Genomic DNA, 20,436 nt, shown 5'->3' with positions numbered 1-20,436 from the left:
ATCCATGGGCCATTCTCTGCAGCCCCCTGCTCAGGTCCAAGATAATAAGACTCTCATTGGGTAGACGTAGGATCCACTCTGGCTTAGATGCCTCATTCCCCACAAAAGCAAATAGCTATTATAATACTCAATAGACATGACTCCTAGTATTCTTGCAAAGGACATGACTAATTATGGGAGTCATCACACACGGGGAAGCCCAAAGTTTTGGTGCCCTCTTCAGATGTTTATAGTTCATTTCCAGTTTCTCCTAGTCTAGATGTGATTTACCAGTCTGGCATCATTTTTACCACAGTAATATTGCCTAACTATGTTACCATACCATTTGTTTCAGGTCATTTGTTTCAGGTTATCAGGGAACAGGGCTAGAAAGTTAACCTAAAGTCCAATTCTCATACAGAAAGGAAAAAGTTTTCTAACTTTTTAACTAAAGGCTATCAATAAGGGAATGGTCAAATAAGTTAAGACGTCTATAATATAGAACATAACTCAGACACTATGCAGATCTACCTGTTTTGATGTGGAACAATCTTTAAGTCATATTGTTAGGGGAAAAGGCAAGTCACAGTATACTGTGTATGGTATGATTCTATTTGGGTAACAAGGTGTGTGTGTTTCACTGTACATATGAGAAAAATTCTGAAGTATTGTACATGAAACATTCAATGGTTATCTATGTTGAGATTCAAGAGAACTTTTGTTTTTCGGTATTTTTAAACTTTTTTTGGTAGGCATGTTTTACTTTTATAATAAGTAAAAAAGATAATTTTTTTCTTATAGAAATAGAAAAAACTATTTTTTTCTTAAATAGTTTATTGTCAAGTTGGTTTCTATATAATAATCAGTGCTCATCCCAGCAAGTGCCCTCCTCCATGCCCATCACCATGATGGACAAAGATAGCCTTATGTGGGCTTTGGAGTTAGATAGACTTAGATTCGATTCTTGGCCCTTTTATTTCCATTCCTAGCAAATTTCATTTCTAGCAAATCACTTATCCGAGCTTTGATTTCCTCAGCAGTAGAATGAGAGTAGTAATTCCTATTGTTCAGGGTTGTGAGAGATTTAAAGGATGTGTGTACAAAGCCCCTGACCACAAGCCTTAGCCTAACCCAGTGAGAACCGGGTAAATGATCACTATTAACTCTGTTTCTTAAGTCCTTCACAAGTAGCTGATTCTCTCTTTCTCCTTTCCCTGTAGAGGCATTTCATACATTTCCAGCCTTAAAGGAACTGGAGCTCGCATTTAATGGAATCAAAACCATCTATGTGAAATATGGAGACTTTAAGTTCTTAGAAGTAAGTTGGAAGTAGGGAGTTTTTGGTGCCCACCTGTTTCCTTGTAAGGAATGGATATAGAGGTCTCTACTGATTATAATTGCTGGGAAGGAGCTCTCTGGGCCTTTACAGTCAGACCCTTGCTTGATAGCAGTCCTCTGGTGAGGGTGGTAGAGTTGGTGGTGGTGATGAGGGTAGTGGTAATGACAGCAGATGGTATGTAGGTGACACTGTGTCATACCTATGGCCATTGTGCATGGTCCAGGAAAATAAATGCCAAAGGAGTCTGTGCAAAAAAAATGAGTTTAAATAGAGTACTATAGGAAGTTGTGTTTGAGGGGAGATCTGGATCCAGTGGCAGCTGAGGAGCCTTAGGTTAAGTGCCAGACATAGCAGATTGGACCAGCTGAACTAGAGGCATTATGGACTGATTCCAGAGACCAATCCTGGTCTGAATGAGCCAATTTGGCCCTAGTGGGGTCGGATAAAGGAGGCTAAATGCCTAGTCTTATAGGCCCAGAGGTGACTGTGAAATAAAACAGGAATCCTATGAGTTCTACAGCATGTCTTGACATTTATACATCCATAGCTGTTCTCCAAACCTCAGATTCAAAATTACAGAAAAATTAGTTTGCATTCTTGTCTTTTTCCTAAATGAAGTTTCCTGTAGCAATATATTTTCTATGCATGTTCTCATACTTCAAGTTAATCACTTCTTCAACTTCCATGAAAACTTTAGAGCCATTTTCCACAAAGAAACAAAGGCACTACCTGAGAATCACTGCATGCATGGAGATTAGAGAACAACAGAGTTGGAGCAAAGCATGGGGCTGGGCATCTGGCTAGGCTCCTTCACTGAATAATGGACTCTTCCCCACATGTTGGCCTTGTAGTAGAAGTGTTTCAGATTCAGATCTCAGCAGATTCAAATGTCTGTGTGTCATAAACCTTGGGGTTGACCCTAAGAGTTGCTAAATTATTTAATCTGCCAACGTGAAGGGTCAGCCACTCTTCACAAAAGCCTCACTAAACTTAGTCTTGCTAAAAAGAGAGAGAGAGTCCTTCCATTAGAGTGAATATTTCAGAATTGATGCCCTTTGTATGCCAAAGTTTTAAAAGCTTTAACTGCTTGTGATGGAAATCTTCCTAAAACGGATTATATATCCTTCTGTTCTTTTTTTCTTTTTATGTTTTTTATTTATTTTTGAGAGACAGAGCATGAATGGGGGAGGGGCAGAGAGAGAGAGACAGAATCTGAAGCAGGCTCCAAGCTGTAAGCACAGAGCCTGACACAGGACTCCAGCTCATGAACTAAGAGATCATGCACGACCTGAGCCAAAGTCGGATGCTCAACCAACTGAGCCATCCAGGCGCCCCTCTCCTTTTGTTCTTAAAACATGTTATTCTGAATGTAATGGTACTTTTTTCCCTTGGTTTCAAGTCATATTGAGGATAGCAGTGATTTACTATGATTTGGAACGGGCGTAGTCCCAAGATTTGTCCAGGAAGCAGAGCTCTTGAAAATCCAATAAAACAGTGAGTGTAAATTGACAACAACTGGTGTAATTTTGTACTATGTTAAAAAAAAAAACAACACATTGTATACAAGATTTTAGTATAAACAATGGAAAACAGATTCCAGATGTTAGAGATACAGGTAGCCATTTCCGTGATGTACACGGAAGACCTGGGAGCTTCTTATGAACTTCCATTTTGGGGGTTATTTTACTTTTTAAAAGAGCAGTTATTTGAGTTATTGAGTGTGTCATGCATTGTGCCAGGCATCTTGTCTTCCTTAAGCCTACTATTTCAAACCCCTATTTCAAGTGCCAGTGGGCCATAGGAAGGGGACAGGACTATAGTCAGCCACAGCTGACTAGCTTGGTTCTAATGGTTGATCATGATTGACTCTTAGGTGTCCCACTTCATAGTTTGGTAGCTTCTGATAAAGATTATTTATCCAGCAGACCCAGCCTTACCCAGGGGAATTTATTTACATAAGAGAGGAGACCAAAGTCAAGATGCCGAATATAAATGAGAAGAGGAAATCTCTTAGCTAATCATTTGTTTCTGTCTTTGTGATTTGCAAGGTCTCTCTAAGAAAAAGCATAAAGCTGTCAAAAGTCCTGAATTTGAGGGCACCTGGGTGGCTCAGTCAGTTGGGCGGCCGACTTTGGCTCAGGTCATGATCTCACGGTTCGTGGGTTCGAGCCCTGCGTCAGGCTCTGTGCTGACAGCTGGCTCAGAGCCTAGAGCCTGTTTCAGATTCTGTGTCTTCCTCTCTCTCTGACCCTCCCCTGCTCATGCTGTCTCTATCTCTCAGAAATAAATAAAAAATGTTAAAAAAAAAAAAAAAAGTCCTGAATTTGAAATTCACAGTAATGAATACTTTGAAGTGTGATAAAACTTGATGTGACTCAGCAGGTGCAGGAGGTTAGGAATCTTCTGTTCTTGTTTGCCAGAAAGGCTCCCAACAGAAGACTAGAATTCTTCAGCTGTCAATTTAGAAAAACTTAACTTTGCCCTGATTTGATGTTCTGCATACAGGTCTGAAAAAGGCTCAGTTGGAGCCCTGCCCTGAGAGTCAGGACACCTTGTTTCTTAACTTGATTCTGCCACTACTCTGACATAGATCCTTGGCCAACTCACTTTCCTGCTCTGGGACTTAAATTTCCCCCTCTGTAAGTTCTGGACCAGCTATGAAGTTCTGTAGTCTGTGATTCTAAGACTATTCATTTCTTTGAGCTGCCCTTAATTCTATGGAAAGCATATTTGGACCCAATATTGAATAGCCAAATCAACTAGGTCAGGAGATAGCAAACTTTTTCTGTAAGAGGCCAGACAGTGAACGTTTTAAGGTTTGTAGTCTGTATGATCATAACTAGTCACAACTGTCATAATTAGTTTTGCTGTTACAAAGGAAAGCAGTAATAGATAACAGTGTAAACAAATGAGCATGGCTGTGCTCCAATAAAACTTTATGATGCTGAGATTTGAATTGCACATAATTTTCACACATTAGTCTTTGATCTTTTTCACCCATTTAAAAGTGTAAAAATTATTCTTAGCTCAGAGGCCCTACGAAACAGGCAACAGAATGGATGTGGCTGAGGGGCATTAGTTTACCAACCCCTGAGCTACAACACTGATGAAACACCTCAGTGTGGTTGGAATGGAGAGTGAAGCACAGTAGAGTGTAGTGACAGATGAGCCTGGAGAGAGAGCAGAAGAGAGACCATGGGAAGCCTTGGAAACCTTCCTAAGGAGTTCGAAGTATCCAGTAGATGATAGGTAGGGTTGCTGCATGACGAATGAGTTGGAAGGAACAAGAATGAGAGATATTGAGATAGAATCCATAGGTTTTATTGACTGCCCACATACGGGTACATGGGAGAGGATTTCCCCACCTTTACCTGTGATTATCTGAGCCAGTTTTCCAAGTCTTCCTCCTTGAAAGCTTCTTACTGCCCCTGCCAGGTGGAATCACCCTTTTGTGTGAATTCTCAAAACTTGGGATTTGCTGATGGTGGCATGAACTCAGCACTCTTTTGGTGCTTGGCGCCTTTCATGGCCTCCCCAGCCTTATCAAGCCCCCTGTTATACCACAGACTCTAGTCATACCCAAACTGTTCGCAGTTCTCAGAACAAGCTAGGCTACCTCTTGCCTCCTGGCTCATGTACTGAATGTCATTTTGCCCTTAACAATTTGGCGACTACCAATTAGTTTCTGAAGATAACTCAAGCGTCACCCACCCTGTGAGGCCTGTTGCATCCTCTAGTAGAGCTGACTCTTCCTTCCTTTGTGCTTCCATTGGTCTGTGTTCAGACCTGTATCCCAGCAGCATTGCTACTTAGTAGATACATATATGTATCTAGCTGCCCAATAGGTTGTGAGCTAGCAGAGGACAGAGACTGGTGCAAAGCAACTTTAGCGTGCAGTCCTTGAATGAAGGGTTGGTTATAATGATGACAGCCAACATTAATTAAGTTCTTACAATGTGGCAAACTCATGCTAAAGGTTTTATTTACATAATTCCTCATAAGGACTCGTTATTAAAGTTTATTTATTTATTTATTTAGAGAGAGAGACAGAGCAGGGTAGGGGCAGAGAGAGAGGGAGAAAGAGAATCCCATGCTGTCAGCTCAGAGCCCGATGTAGGGCTCTAACTCACAAACTGTGAGATCATGACCTGAGCTGAAATCAAGAGTCGGACGCTTAACTGACTGAGCCGCACAGGCACCCCAAGTACTTACTATTATTTCTACTTTGTAGATAAGCTCAGGTTAAGTAATTTGCCCAATCGCACATTTGGCCAGTCCTCAAACTCTAGTCTACAGAGACAGTAAATTATTACAGTGAAATCAGATCAAACCCAGTCCTCCTTTGGCAGTGACCTGCAGTCAGTTGTTTATATGTCTGACTGTGTAACACTGATGTTGTTTGTCAACCAAAGACCTTGCTCCTTCACCAGCTGAGTAAGATGCTGAAATTGCTCTCATATTTTTCAATAGGCTTCAAAGGGTGTGTGTGGATGGAGGGGGAGGAGAGGAAGGAGATTTATACATAAGCACTAAAGTGAGTGTCTAGAGAGGCCCAAAAGAGAGAGAACAAAGACTGGTTGATATCATTTATCCCAAGTGCATTTGTCTTTGCACATAGTAACTCAGTTTACTGTCTGGCCCCTGACCCAGTCAATTATTTCATGAGTCTAGGTTGCCAGTTAGAAGGTGGTTGGTAATGAGGTGAAAGTTTGGGTCATTGCCTTCATAATCCAGTTCATTTCAGCTGGATTTTTTATATGTACTTACTTTGTTCCAGGTCCTATGCTAGATTACAAGGATATAGCGATAGAGTATCATGGCCCTTGACCTAACAGCTTATGGTCTAGTCCACCACTGTGTGCCAGGAGTATGCTAGGCACATCCATGTACCAATATCCCTATTCCCATGATGTGTATCTAACTATCAGCTACCTGGTTAACTGTGAGAAGTACCCCTAGATAAAGTACTCAGAGTCAGCGGAGAGAGAGATTCTATCTGGCCGGGGAATTAGGAAAGGTTTTATAAGGAGGCAGCTTTTGAGTTGCCCTTTTGGGGTTGGATTCGGACGCATGGAGAAAGGGCATTCTTGGTTGAGTGAAAAGCTCAAGCAGTCATTTCTAGGTGGGGTGATGCAGGGAATGGGAAAGATGTCACGTTGGTCAGCACCACAGGACAAGTCAAGATTTGCAGTGGGGGCTAAAGCTAGAAAATAGGCTGGGAAAGGACTATAGTAGGCCTTGAATGTTAATTCAGAGAGCCCAGAGGGTTTTAGGCTTGTGAGTGATGGGGCTGCCCAGAAGGTTAAAAAAAAAAAAAAAAAAAAAAAAAAGTAGTTAGCTCCCACCTCATATATGAGCATCATTGTCATGCGTAGTGCTTCCATTCTCCCATCTTTTATCTTTGTACCATAGTTCCTGGACCTTTCCTTTAACAGCCTGACCGCAGAGGCCATTTGTGATCTGGGGATTCTGCCACGCCTCCGTGTCCTGCTCCTCACAGGCAATGGGCTCACCTCCCTGCCACTCAATTTGGCTGTCACAGAACAGTAAGTTCTACATTCTAGGGTCCATGCCACATGTTCCCTCATGAATCTTGGGTGCAAGTTATGCAAAGAAATAGCCCAGAGCAGCTCAGAAGTGCTATAAAGACAGTCTATAAGTGCTCAAAGCAGGGAAAATGCTACTGACTGAAGGTCCTAGGAAAGACTGTCATGGGGACAGGGACCCAAAGAATGACTAGGCCACAGATGGGTGGCCTCACGCTCCTCTATGCTATTAGGAGATGCTCAGGTATCTAACAAGTCCCTTTCCCTGCCTCTGATTGGTCATTGGTAAATTGTGGATATTGCTCTTGTCAGACTATTCCCCTTCACAAATCTATGCTTTGTATGTTCCCTTTCTACACCTTTGTTCAGGCCATGCTTTCTGACCAGAATGTACCAGTCCTTTCTCTATTCATAATAGTGCCATATTCATTGTACTTACTATGTTCCAGACATGGTTCTCAGCACATATACCTATTAACTCATTTGATCTTCACAACAATCCTATTAAGTAGGTGTCCTATTATTATCCCTCTTTTATAGATAAGGAAATTGAGGCGCAGATACATTAAATAACTGCTGACAAGTGTCTGAGTCAGAATTTAAGCATTGTCCAGAAACCATGCTTTTGACCATTATGTTCTCCTCTTCTGTAGATTCTTTATGTATTTCAAGGGCCTGATCAGCCCTCCTCCTTTCCTTACCAGAAGACTCCCCTGCCTGCTTTAGACCATACTTCTTCCTCCCTTCTCTAAGCATCTGTTGAATTTAATGCTTTTCTTCTTACTTTAGAACTTAGTATATTCTTTCGTGACTTATGCCTCATAAATATGTATGTATATGTATAATTGATAGATAAATGAATGATATACATATAGTCTCCCAAATAGATTGTGAGCACTTTGAGGGCAGAGGCTCTGTCTTACTCGTATCTTTGATCTGAAGCATCTAGATGATGATCCAGTGCTTTTGCACAAGTAGGTATTCAGTGAATGTTAATTCAGAGATGGTGAAGGTGAAAGTCATGGTGATAATGTTTATTGTGATGATGGTAGAGGTGATGGAAGTGATTGGTCAGTTTCTCAAGGGGTTAGGATAATGATAGTGATCATTATATTAGGGATTTCATTAGGCTCCTTTTGTTTGCAAGTGACAGAAATCAACTCAAACTAGCTTTAAAAAAGGGGGAATTTATTGGCTCATGTACCTATAAGTCCTAAGGGGAGCGCTGGATTCGCATATGGCTGGATACAGGTGCGCAGGATGTTGTCAGGGCTCCACATGCATCTCGGTGTATTTCTTGGCCATGCGTGTAACCTCTGTCTCATCTTTCTCTCTCTCACTTTCCCAGGCACATGTACACATCTTTTTTTCCCTCGGTGTTGGTTTTATCTTAAAGCAGACTTTCTTTATGACCAGACACATATCAGTCAGGAATATGAAAAGCACTTGAGTTATTGCAAATGGAGAGGAGTTAATTGCTTTTAGTGGGGAGAGATAATAGGTGGCATTTTATTATTTAAAATTCCAAACACACATATAAGTAGAGTCAATGGCAAAATGAACCTCCATGTACCCATCACCCAACAATTATTGCCTGACAGTTCTGAGGTAATAGCCAATCATGTTTCACCTCTATCCCCATCACACCCAACCTTAAGAGTATTCTTAAGAAATATCTCAAATGGGGGCGCCTGGGTGGCTTAGTCGGTTAAGCGACCGACTTTCGCTTAGGTCACGATCTCACGGTTTGTGGGTTCGAGCCCCGCGTCGGGCTCTGTGCTGACTGCCAGCTCAGAGCCTGGAGCCTGTTTCAGAGTCTGTGACTCCCTCTCTCTGACCCTCCCCTGCTCACGCTGTCTCTCTCTCTCCTAGAAATAAATAAAACATTTAAAAAAAAAAATCTCAAATGTATCTAGCCATAAATGAAAACAGATTTATGTGTTTTCATCTGTAAATCCAGTGTACACCTCTAAAAGATTAAGGACTCTTGAAAAATCACAGAGTACCTTTATTACATCTAAATATTAGCAATAATAAATGGAGGGAATTGATTACATAGGTGGTGGAAGAGCTGGAAGAGCAAAATGGAGAAGAGGGGTATAGAAAGAGCAAAAAGGACAAAGGTTGATACTCAGATCAAAAGCTGTTCACACTGCTGGACTGGGACCCACAAGCCTATCCCTGCTGTTGGGCTTTTAATTTTTTTTCAATGTTTATTTTTGAGAGAGAGACAGTATGAGTGGGGAGTGGCAGAGAGAGAGAGGGAGACACAGAATCCAAAGCAGGTTCCAGACTCTGTGCTGTCAGCCCTGACATGGGGCTCAAACTCACGAATCGTGAGTTCGTGACCTGAGCTGAAGTCTGACACTTAACTGACTGAGCCACCCAGGCACCCCATCCTTGCTGCTGGGCTTTTAGAGAGTTCTAAAAGTGCTGTAGTTCTAGGTCTGCTGCAGATGTGCTGCCTCAGTCAGGGCTGGACCCTCTGCCAGCACTGATGCCGCTGTCAGTACCACCTGTTGCCATACTGCCGCTGCCAGCAAGCTGTCTGAAACTAAATAAGACAGTTGCTGTTCCACTTGTTTTGGCCTTCCAGTCTCACCAGACTCTCCCTTGGCTGTATCTCACTGGAAGCCAGTTGGGAAGGTGACCTGGGAAGTGTAGTTTAAGGGTGGTTCTGGCCCCTTACAATACATAGCAGAACACAGAGGAAAGGAGTAAAGGTGAAGAGCAAGTAGGCAGATGACTGATGTCACCCACCCCTTGGAAACCCAACATCTACTCTCCTCCTTCTGTCCATATTTAGTTTCCATACAACATTAGCAACCACAGTATACCTTCACCTTACATCAAGGAACTTTTCCTCTTATGTGAAGACACTTTTACTCTCTTCTCTAAAAGGATGAGACAGTTTCATCATTCACTTTATCCATCTCTGGATGATATTACTGTCTTTTCTAAAGCAATCACAGTGCCACCTGAATATTTTATAAATTAAAAACTAAGCTGCAAAGTCATTCACCACACACACACACACACACACACACACACCAGCCAAGAAAGAAAATACACATATTTGCTAAATATTCTTTCCTTAATTAGTCAGGAGGCCATAGTATGTATTTATGAATCCTTATTTCATCACCTGTTTAATGTCCCCTTCTCCCTTATCCAGCATCTTGGCTGTTTGGGCTCTTTAAGTAGTATGGTATCCTAAACGTCCATTCCTGAAGGATCAGAATTATTAATGCTTTTTTATGGGGTTGTAGTCTTCTATTAATGCTTTTTTAAAATTGTGGTAACATACACATATCATAAAATTGACCATCTTAACCATTTTCAAATGTACAGTGGTGTTCACGTAAGTACGTTCACATCGTTATACGATATCCCCACCACCATCTGTTTTCAGAACTCTTTTCATCTTGCAAAAATTCCATTTACTTTGACTAATGGAGAGGACACTTCTAAGAGGAAAACCTTATAGTTCCCTGGATTCAAATATTATTTTTTTCTGTCCTCAAGGTAAAAGCAATCATACCTACTTTTGATCGTCAGTATCAGTCACTCAGCCAATATAGTAAACTCCTCATTTCCTGCCTTTTGGTTTAGCAGAATGAGGAACCCAAGTGGCCAGCAGCAGTGTCAGCTTCTAGTTATGAGAAACTGTTCTTTGTCTTCCTGTAAAAGCATTCCTCCCTAGGCAACTAAGATTCTAGTTGCAGGAATGAAGGCAACAATTCTGGAAGTGGATCATTGTAAGAGAATCTGTTCTCATTTCCTTCCATTAATTCCTAGGTCCTATGTTCTGGTTATGAAAAAAAAAAAAAACCCAAAACATCAGTATTGGTTGCTAGTTTATATGAAACCCCTTCCTGTAAGTTAGAGTGCCCACTTCACAGGCAGTAGTCTCCTAGCTGGTGCAATAAATTGTAAAAAAGAAAAAAAAAGAACTTCATTTTACCTTTCTTTTAGATCAGCTGCTTCTACATCATGATGTACAGGGTAAAAAAGTGAATTCCATGTTTATGAGCTCATTATTGTACTTATTTGCTGTCACATGTGTTCCATGGTTAGAAGCAATGTTATGTGAGGTACCAGGATATGAATAAGACATTCTATAAGTCCCCAGATGGTAATGCTGGCAGAATATTGTGGTCAGGGTATGCAAATCCATGTCCAAAGTACGTGTTTATTCCAGTAACCAAAAAAAAAAATTACTGTCCTTTTATGAAGGAAGGTGCCCACAGTCATCTTCCCACTATATGGCTGGCTAATTCTTTCAGAAATGGTGCCATGTTAGGGACTTAACATTGGCTTCTGCTGTTGGCAGTTTAGGTACTCAGCAGGGGTGATGGCCAGATCTACTTTGGTGAGAGGATATGTGTAGCTTCCATGCCTGTGCTAAGGCTATTTTACAAGTACTACAATATGCAAGGAGAAAGGCCAACTGACTTCAGGAAGTGGGTCATCTTGTCCACTTGATCATTGAGTCTCCTCTGAGTGGATAGTCTTTGGGAAACATTCACATGGGATACAAATAATCCTCAGACTCTGTCCGCTCTGAGAGGTCCATTCACATAATTGCGCCTTAGACCTCCCTGTCAGCAGTTTCACAGTATTTTTTCCAAGCTTTGACTCTTCAGCTAAACCATCAGCCACTGCTTATGAATCAGCATAAGCAAAGCAAATACATATATTGCCCTAAGCTTTACCTATTGGGAGGGTTTCTCTTCCCCTGTCTTTCAGAGCCACCCCCCTGTAAAGTTCTAATACTGCAATAGTCTGTCTTTAGTGTCAGCACATCATGCACAACCATTTGTAAACCCAGCTGAGGGCTTTCTCCTACATTAACTGCTCATAGAATCTTAGTTGTGAGTTGATGGAGAGGTAACAGTTCAGTGGGAATAGGCATCATAGGAACCAAAGCCATATTCATTCATGCAGTTTTTCCAGATTTTCTTGAGCCGGATCTCAAATATTACTTACACGTGATGAGGGAATTCTGCAGCACATTCAGTTCATGATGAGCCACTGAGGTCACATGGCCACTCAGTTTTCCTGTGACCAGATGTTCAGTCTTTACCAACACGGGGCAATAAGCCAGAAACTTTTTCAAAAGGAAAATAGTTATCCACAGAATAGGGCATAACTTTGCTCAAAAATGATTCTGCGATTGTTTCCTATAAAAGGATCTGTTCATAGAGAGGCCATGTAACTTATTATCCAAACCAGGACATATTTGAGAGGGAAAAGGAACACTATTATCTTGGGATAACAGGTAAAAACTTAAACTGTCCTTGAAAACTAGGATGTATGGTAACTCTGTACTATATAGCACACCTTTTGCCTTACACACTTAGAGCATGGTTAGACCTACTGAGTCATATTGCCCAATGCCATTGGCTAAGTACATAATGCCCAGAGAACAATTCATTGCAAGTTGGACCTGTTGCAGAGCCTTGTTTTGCTCTAGGCCTCACACAAAACTAGCACCCTCATAGGATACTCAGTAAATGGGTCAGAATAGCACAGATGTTTTCTGCAACCCTTCCAAAATCCAAAGAGGTCAACAAAGCTTTGTGCCTTTTTCATAAATAACAAGTGGTGCAAGGTGAAGGATTATGTCTTTCACATTGGAGGTGTATCCCAGCATGCTCCAGATACCTGGACATCAAGAAAATTAATCAAGGTAGTAGTTCCTTGAATTTAGGGGGGGAGGAGGGTTTTCTCAGTCCTTTGATACACATGTGTCTTATTAAACCATCTAGAGTATTTGCAACTTCCTGCCCATCAGGTCCAGTCAACATGATATTCTGTGGAATACCAAAATAGATTGACGATAGATGTAATAGATTATGATTAAGAGTTGATGTGGCCCAGGGAGAAGAGGACAAAGATGTACTGTTATCCCTGTCAGGCAAAAGCTGACCGATCCTGGTAGTTCTTATTATTTGGTAAGGAGAAAGAAATATTTGCTAGGTCCTTAGCTGAATCCCAGGCGCCAGGGGCTATGGTGATGTGCTACAGTAAGAAAAATCCACATGTGGAACAGCAGCTAAAATTGGAGTCACCACTTGATTAAGCCTGCAGTAATCTATAGTCATTCTTCAAGACTTAAGACAAACAGGTTAAACATGAATATCATAAGACTGAGTATCCTTTTACATTTCTTGTCTTTAGTGATGGTAGTAATCTCTGTAGTTACCTCAGGGATATCGAATAACTTTAGGTTTACTCTTCTAGAAGCAAAATTCCTCAGACTTCAATTTGTTCCTGCATTCTATAATAGCCCTCACTTTGTTGGTCAGTAAACAAATGTGGTTATTCTGTTGGTTGCTTAGTATGTCTATTCTAATTATACATTCAAAAAATAATTATACATTCAGGAACTGGGGAGATAACCACAAAGTAGGTTGATGACTTCACTGGGTTTATTCACAGGATAAATTTCCATTCTTCTACGTGACCTTTGTAATCCCCTACTTTGAGTGATAGACCACCATGCCTTCATATCCTCAGATATTAGCACCAATTTACAGATACTATCTAGTAATCCTTGAAAGGCCTAGTTTAGGACTGTCAGATAGAATTTTCTGCAGGGTTGACTGTTCTATTTCTGCCTTGTTCAGTATGGTAGCCATTAGTCATATTGAGCACTTGAAATGTGATCAGTGTAACTGAAAAACTGAATTTTTACTTTTATTTAAGTTTAATTAGTTTTAACTGAAATGTAAATAATCAGGAAACTGTATGAGAGGCCATGACTTTCCTTCTCAAATCACTTTTTTCTCACCAGCTCTAGACTTTTTTTTTTTTTTTTTTAATAATTCACACGTAATTATTTGAAGCTAGTCTTCAGTCTCTGCAAGGACCACACTGTTTCTAGTTCATACTTCCTCCTAGGATTTAGTCCTTCAATGTCCTAACTTAAGGTAAGGGCAGTTTATCAGGACTCCCTTTATGTGGCATACCCTACAGTCCAATTTTTGACCTCTAGACTAGCAAAGTTGTTAGAATCTCTGCTCAGCATCTCAGCCTCTCTGCCACTTCTCAAGTCAGCAGATAGCCCTAGGGAAAAAGAGACCCCAAATGTTCCAAGATCCCCTTTGAGTTTCCTTCTTTTTCCAAATCTTAGCCTCCTAACTTTTCACAGGTTATTAGTTCCCAGATGCCTTAAAGAAATTTATTTTGTTTTGCTTTTTTTAAGTAGGCTCCATGCCCAACATGGGGCTTGAACTCACAACCCTCAGATCAAGAGTCGCATGCTCTCTCAACTGAGCCAGCCAGACGTCCCAATTGTTTTTAATATACATATTTTGTCTGGATTTTCTGGTTATATTCAAGGGATAGTTGGCCTACATGAGTTAGTCTGCAATACCGTAAACCTTTCCATTTATTTTGGCCAAGTGCCTAGGAGCACTCAGCATGAAACCATTGTAAACTGAACTAAACTAGCTGTATGTTCTCTGAACCACTCTGATGACACAAATTGGGGCTACCATTTTGCAAGAGGACCAGTCTGTCCTCCCCCTTCCTTTCTTTTCACCCCAAGGCAGTTTTCCTCTAGCTGTGGGATGAGAGGCATGAGTTTAGTACTAGTTCCCTCTCTCCTGAGGGTGTATCTCTCTCTTTAGGATCCTACATTCATGTGGGGGTCTCCAATTACATGACCCACCTTCTATTTCAACAAGATCAGCAACTGTCCTCAAGGCAAACGTGGCTTCTTTTGCTTGCTTTCTGTCTTTCGACTTTTAGATTTTGACATACTACTACTTTACTGTCTTCATATCTCTTATGTATTTTTAAATGATGACTCTTTTGGGGCGCCTGGGTGGCTCAGTAGGTTAAGCGACGAACTTTGGCTCAGGTCATGATCTTGCAGTTTGTGAGTTCAAGCCCCGCATCAGGCTCTGTACTGACAGCTCAGAGCCTGGAGCCTGCTTCAGATTCTGTGTCTCCCTCTCTCTCTGCCACTCCCCAACTCATTCTGTACCCCTCCCCAAATAATAAATAAACATTTTTTTTTGTTTTTTTTTTTTAATGTTTTTATTTATTTCTAGGAGAGAGAGAGAGACAGCGTGAGCAGGGGAGGGTCAGAGAGAGAGGGAGTCACAGACTCTGAAACAGGCTCCAGGCTCTGAGCTGGCAGTCAGCACAGAGCCCGACGCGGGGCTCGAACCCACGAACCGCGAGATCATGACCCAAGCGAAAGTCGGACGCTTAACCGACTAAGCCACCCAGGCGCCCCTAAACATTTAAAATTTTTAAAGAATTAAATGATGAATCTTTTTTCTTTTTATGTTTTACTCATCATTTTAGTTGTTTTCAGTGGGAAGCCTTATTGCATAAAGTAAGGCAAGTCTCCACTGCTGTGTACTTCTATTTCTTGTAAGATAGGGGAAAATAAATGCACTCGTACTTACATCAGGATATCAATTGAAATAATTGTTCTTTGAAAGCTATGAGGCTCCAAACAAGTATTACTATTATTTTCTTCCCACTTGTCTGTCCACACTCAAAATGCTCTGTGGATTCCTCTTCCTCTGCCAACCTCTTAAATGTTGATGGTCCCCAGTTTTCCACTCCGAACCCACTGTTTTTCTTAATCTTTATAATCTTTCTTGGTAGTTTCATTCCTTCCCAGGTCTTCTTTATTTCTCTACCTCACATCCATCTCCTGAGGTATGAGCCCATATTTTTTACTTATCCTACCAAAGTCATCGCACACATGCCCATGCCAAGATCTGCTCCTCCTGTGTCCCTGGCCTCAGTGATGGGCACTGCTCTCCATCAACTGTGCAGTTGTCTGAGCAAGAAACGTGCACATCAGCCCGAGTTCTTCCCTCCCTCATTCTGCACATCCATTCAGTCACCAGATGCTATGAATTGTACTTTTAAATGTTTCTCAAACTTGGCCATTTCTGTTGTTCTCCTGTTTAGTCTCACTAGCAAATCAGCACAGCCCCTGCTACTTGGGATACAGCTGTCAGGACTCGTCAGATGTTTCTTTCTCTTGATCACCTCCCAGCTCACCCTCCTTACCATCAACCAGAGGGATGTTCCTAAAATGCACATCTGATTCTATCACTGCCCTGCTTGAAGTCCTTCAGCAGCTTCCCAGTGTTGTAAAGATAAACTCTATTAACATTGATCATAAGGCTTTTCATGACCTGACTCTGCCTGCTTCTCCATCCTCCTTTCTCTTGACTTTTTTCCATTTTACCATATATCTCATCTATTCTGAGCTATTTGTGTCTCTATATTTGGATAGATCACACTTTATCTCTGTCTGGGTGAGTTAGGGGAATCATATCTGACCTACTCCCATCATTAGCCTGCCCTATTATTGATTGACATTTGAGACTTTGGCTCTCCCATTAGGCCTGTTCCTTTTCCCCCTTGGACCACACGTGTCCTCTCTCTCAGGCTTAACCAGCACGGAGCAGAGTGGGATGGTTACCTTCTTTTTTTCTAAGCACTGTTTTTCTAAAAATGCCTAGAAGAGCACCAGAACTTTAGCAGCCACATCATAAGTCCTGTTACACACACAAGCAAGCTGAGAAGCCATGTCTCCCTCATCCTGCGTTTGCACAGTGGGTTTTCTGTATCACAGGAGCTGATCTGACATTTTAATGGACATTAGAGCTTGCTAAATTTCATCTGTTTTACTGCAGCTCTTGGTCCAGTCTATTCAGCAATATTTTTGGCCTAATCAGAAGTCTTACAATGTCAAGTAAAATAATCCTCTTTCGTTGTGTAGATAGAGGAACTGACCAGTACCAGAGATGCTCGACACTAGCTAGAAGTCACCTAGCAAGCAAAGCAGTAGTAGAACCAGAGCTAAGGGTTTCTGTTCCCCATTCCCATGCTTCTTCTAATATGGCACACAGATTCCCATTCCTGAATCCAATCACTGGGGCATACTCTTAGATTTTTAAATGGCATTAATTCCTTTTGGCAAGAGAAGGCATAATAAAAATAGCACCACTCTGAATAGCTGGAAACCTCAGCCTCTCCATACTGATAGACTCCTGCCACTTCAAAGAGCTCTTGTCCCAAAACTGCCATGGGAAGCACTCCATTGGAGAGCCTGATGCTTTCCTCTGCACCCTCACTTCTTGTCCTCCTTACCCACCTGCTAACTGCCCCGCTATTTTAAGACATCAGTATTAGAGTCAAAATGAAGCTTTTCTATATTATAATTAAGGTGCAACTTTTATTTATTTATTTTAAATTTATTTCTAGGAGAGAGAGAGACAGCGTGAGCATGGGAGGGTCAGAGAGAGAGGGAGTCACAGACTGAAACAGGCTCCAGGCTCTGAGCTGGCAGTCAGCACAGAGCCCGACGCGGGGCTCGAACCCACGAACCGCGAGATCACGACCCAAGCGAAAGTCGGACGCTTAACCGACTAAGCCACCCAGGCGCCCCAAGGTGCAACTTTTAAAAGGCAGAACACTGTCTGCCTTTTAAACTTGTCACAAAAGACAGGACAAAACTAGCTTCTCCATTATGGAATATGAGAGGAATTTTTGGTGGTTTATTTTTTAGCTGTTTCACATCTCACTGGAGTGAAAAAGATTGGCCAATTAATTATAAATCAACAGAGATGCTGTGCACCCTCCTGTAATTGCTCTCAGGTAGAGATTAAAAATTTAGTGCATGAAGGTTGGTCCTGTTAGGAGAGGAAAAGAATCATCTGTGACCTTCAAATACCACGAACTAAAGGCTTCTTTCATCCCCTGTTGAGTGTGTTGAGTGTTTATTTGGGTATATGGAGGGGAAGGAGTTGGAGGGAGAACTGAAAACATGATGTGAGTCATTTGTTTTTGTGTACTTAAAAAGGGGCACTTGGTTGGGGCGCCTGGGTAGCTTAGTCGGTTAAGCGTCCGACTTTCGCTTAGGTCATGATCTCGCGGTTCGTGGGTTCGAGCCCCGCGTCGGGCTCTGTGCTGACTGCCAGCTCAGAGCCTGGAGCCTGTTTCAGTCTGTGACTCCCTCTCTCTCTGACCCTCCCCTGCTCATGCTGTCTCTCTCTCTCTCTCTCCTAGAAATAAATAAAACATTTAAAAAAAAAAAAAAGGGCACTTGGGTAGTTCAGTTGGTAAAGCATGCAACTCTTAATCTTGGGGTTATAGGTTTAAACCCTACATTGGGTGTAGAGATTACCTAAAAAATAAAATCTATTTTTTTAAGTTGAAAAAAAAGTAAAGTATTACGTCTGTCTTACCCACCTAGAAACACAAATGAGGCCACATTAATGGTGGTACCTAAATGCCACGACTTCCTTCCCCACCTCTGTGATTCAGGATCTCAGCCCATTAAATTCCACTCTCAAGTGTTTCTGGGTCTCCTCAGAGAGTTTGAGTTTAAAAAGAGACTTCTCAACTCCTTACTGATATGTGCTTTTTATTAAGTTGGTTTAGAGGAGAGCCTCACTGCAGCCAGCCTACCTTACCCCACATGGTCCATGCCAAGGGCTTTGTCTTATGGTGCTCCATAGTTGCCAATCCTTAGGGTGAGCCAGCATACCCAGGAGTCTGACCTGACCCAAAATTGTGCAGTATTCTTTCTGAAGAATGTTTTCCCCCAACTTGGGCATGCCTCATTCACTCTGGTATTTTCCATGAGCATTACTAGTTCACCCCATCCTGGCCCAGCCAGGTCTCAATGAGTCCATCTGTGGATGTGTGCAACCTTTCTCTATACAGAAGACTGTATGTGTGAGTAGGAGTTGGGGGAAGGGGTCAGGTGGGGTGGGAATTATGCCGGGTCCCTTTCTACAGGGACCTCTCTGGTGCACTAGAGAGGTTCCCAAGCTGACTATACCTCTTGATTGATTCCCTGTCCTCCATCTCCATTACATTCCCATTCGTACTTCTTGGGGATGGTGGAGTTTGTCCCCTGCCCTTGCCTCACCACCAAGGATCCTTGTACTCCCAGGGAGCCATCTGTAACGTCACTGACAAACAAGAGGTACATCCTGAGGTTCCCAGCGCTGGAGACACTGATGCTGGATGACAACAAGCTCTCCAGCCCCGATTGCTTTGCCATCCTGGCTGGGCTCAGAAGGTAAAGGTGCAGTCCTCTCTCTGCAGGACTCCCTACCACTCCCAACCTGGCCCACTCCCTGAGTGCTGCTCTGGAATCCAAAAGGCCTGGGTTGAAATCCCAGCTGCACCACTTACCTCTGCTGTGTGGTCATGGATAATTCATTTCTCCCCTCTGAGCATTAGCTCAGCCATAAAAGTGGGGCATCAGTAGGGCATTTCTGATCAAGTGACTAGATTAGAAGTAGCAAAGAGAAAGGAGGATAAAAAGAGATATTACCAGAGATGGGGTCCTGACTCCTGAGAGAGGAGACAGAAAAAAAAATCAGAACCAGAAAGATAAGAATTAACTGCTGAATTCTACCTATTTCATTAAGGTAATGGAAATACTGGCATTTATTTTATTCATTATTATATTTTTAATGCTGGCATTTAAATGGTTAAGCTTTAGATCCCTGGGAAATTTACTTTGGAGTCAATTACCATTTACTGAGCCACTTTGTGGTTGAGCCATTTACATTGTCTTATTTAATCTTCACGGGAGCCTTGAAAGTTAATAACTATCATCCCCATTTTAGACATAAGGATATTGAGACCCAGAGAGGGTTAGTCATTGGCTCAAGGTCACACAAGAGGAGTAAGGGTCCAAGCCCAAGTCTATGTTCTTTCCCTAAAGTTGCTAGGTAAATACTCCTCAGGTGTCATTGTTGCTATGATTCTGTATTCACTTTCCTTAATTAAAGACTGAAGAAGTTAAGCCTGGACCAAAACAAGATTTTCCGGATTCCATATCTACAGCAGGCTCAGCTCCGAGACGGGTCAGCAGACTGGGTTGGAGGCAGGGGGAGTTCCCACAAAGTGCCTCAGTCCATGCTGCAGCCCAACTTGTGGATGTTTGAGGCCTCAGATGAACAACCGGATTATACTGTACTGCCCATGAAAAAGGATGTTGACCGGACAGGTGAGTGATGCCTGTTGTTTTAGAGACTCTAGCCCCATAGTGGGAATAAGCTTCTGACAGTTTATTCTGAAAGTCTGTAGATCCTCGGGGAACAGCTGAAGCTGCTGGGCCTGGGGAGATGGAGGTCCTCCCATGAATTATTTCAATGACTTCCTAACTGATTCTCCGTTAAGATGTTTTAAAAATCCAATTAAATGTAAATTTAAAAAAATTTTTTTTGTAGTTTATTCATTTTTGAGACAGAGAGAGACAGAGCACTAGTGGGGGAGGGCCAGAGCGAGAGGCAGAGACAGAATCTGAAGCAGGCTCCAGGCGCTGAGCTGTTAGCATAGAGCCTGATGTGGGGCTCGAAAGCACGAACCGTGAGATCATGCCCTGAGCCGAAGTCAGACGCTTAACCGACTGAGCCACCCAGGCACCCCTTAAATGTAAATTTTTTAAAATCTCATTTTAAAATGAGAGTGTCTGGTTGCCTCAATTGGCTAAGTGTCCAACTCTTGATTTCAGCTCATGATTTCAGTAGTCATGATCCCAGGGTTGATAGATCGAGCTCCACATCA

The 20,436-nt window shown here is 42.1% G+C and overlaps 1 protein-coding gene across 6 annotated transcripts in view; it reads left to right on the top strand.

Moving 5' to 3' along the window:
• XRRA1 (X-ray radiation resistance associated 1) overlaps positions 1 to 20,436 on the top strand; it is a 62,303-nt gene that overhangs the window by 15,909 nt on the left and 25,958 nt on the right. For 4 of the 6 annotated variants that reach the window (XM_039228736.1, XM_039228740.1, XM_039228738.1 and 1 more), the window contains 4 exons: positions 1,200 to 1,297; positions 6,731 to 6,864; positions 18,809 to 18,937; positions 19,659 to 19,876. The exons of 1 other annotated variant lie outside the window; for it this stretch is intronic. In XM_039228736.1, the coding sequence (XP_039084667.1) occupies positions 1,200 to 1,297; positions 6,731 to 6,864; positions 18,809 to 18,937; positions 19,659 to 19,876 (579 nt within the window). Of the gene's footprint in view, positions 1 to 1,199; positions 1,298 to 6,730; positions 6,865 to 18,808; positions 18,938 to 19,658; positions 19,877 to 20,436 lie in introns of those variants that run through there. One more of the 6 variants, XM_039228742.1, reaches the window with a different exon arrangement.

This window comes from Hyaena hyaena, unplaced genomic scaffold (genome assembly GCF_003009895.1).
Source record: "Hyaena hyaena isolate Hyena2069 unplaced genomic scaffold, ASM300989v1 scaffold_34, whole genome shotgun sequence".
NCBI classification, from domain to species: domain Eukaryota; kingdom Metazoa; phylum Chordata; class Mammalia; order Carnivora; family Hyaenidae; genus Hyaena; species Hyaena hyaena.
The sequence above is the reverse complement of the archived record's forward strand: the minus strand, read 5'-3'. Positions and strand labels throughout refer to the sequence as shown.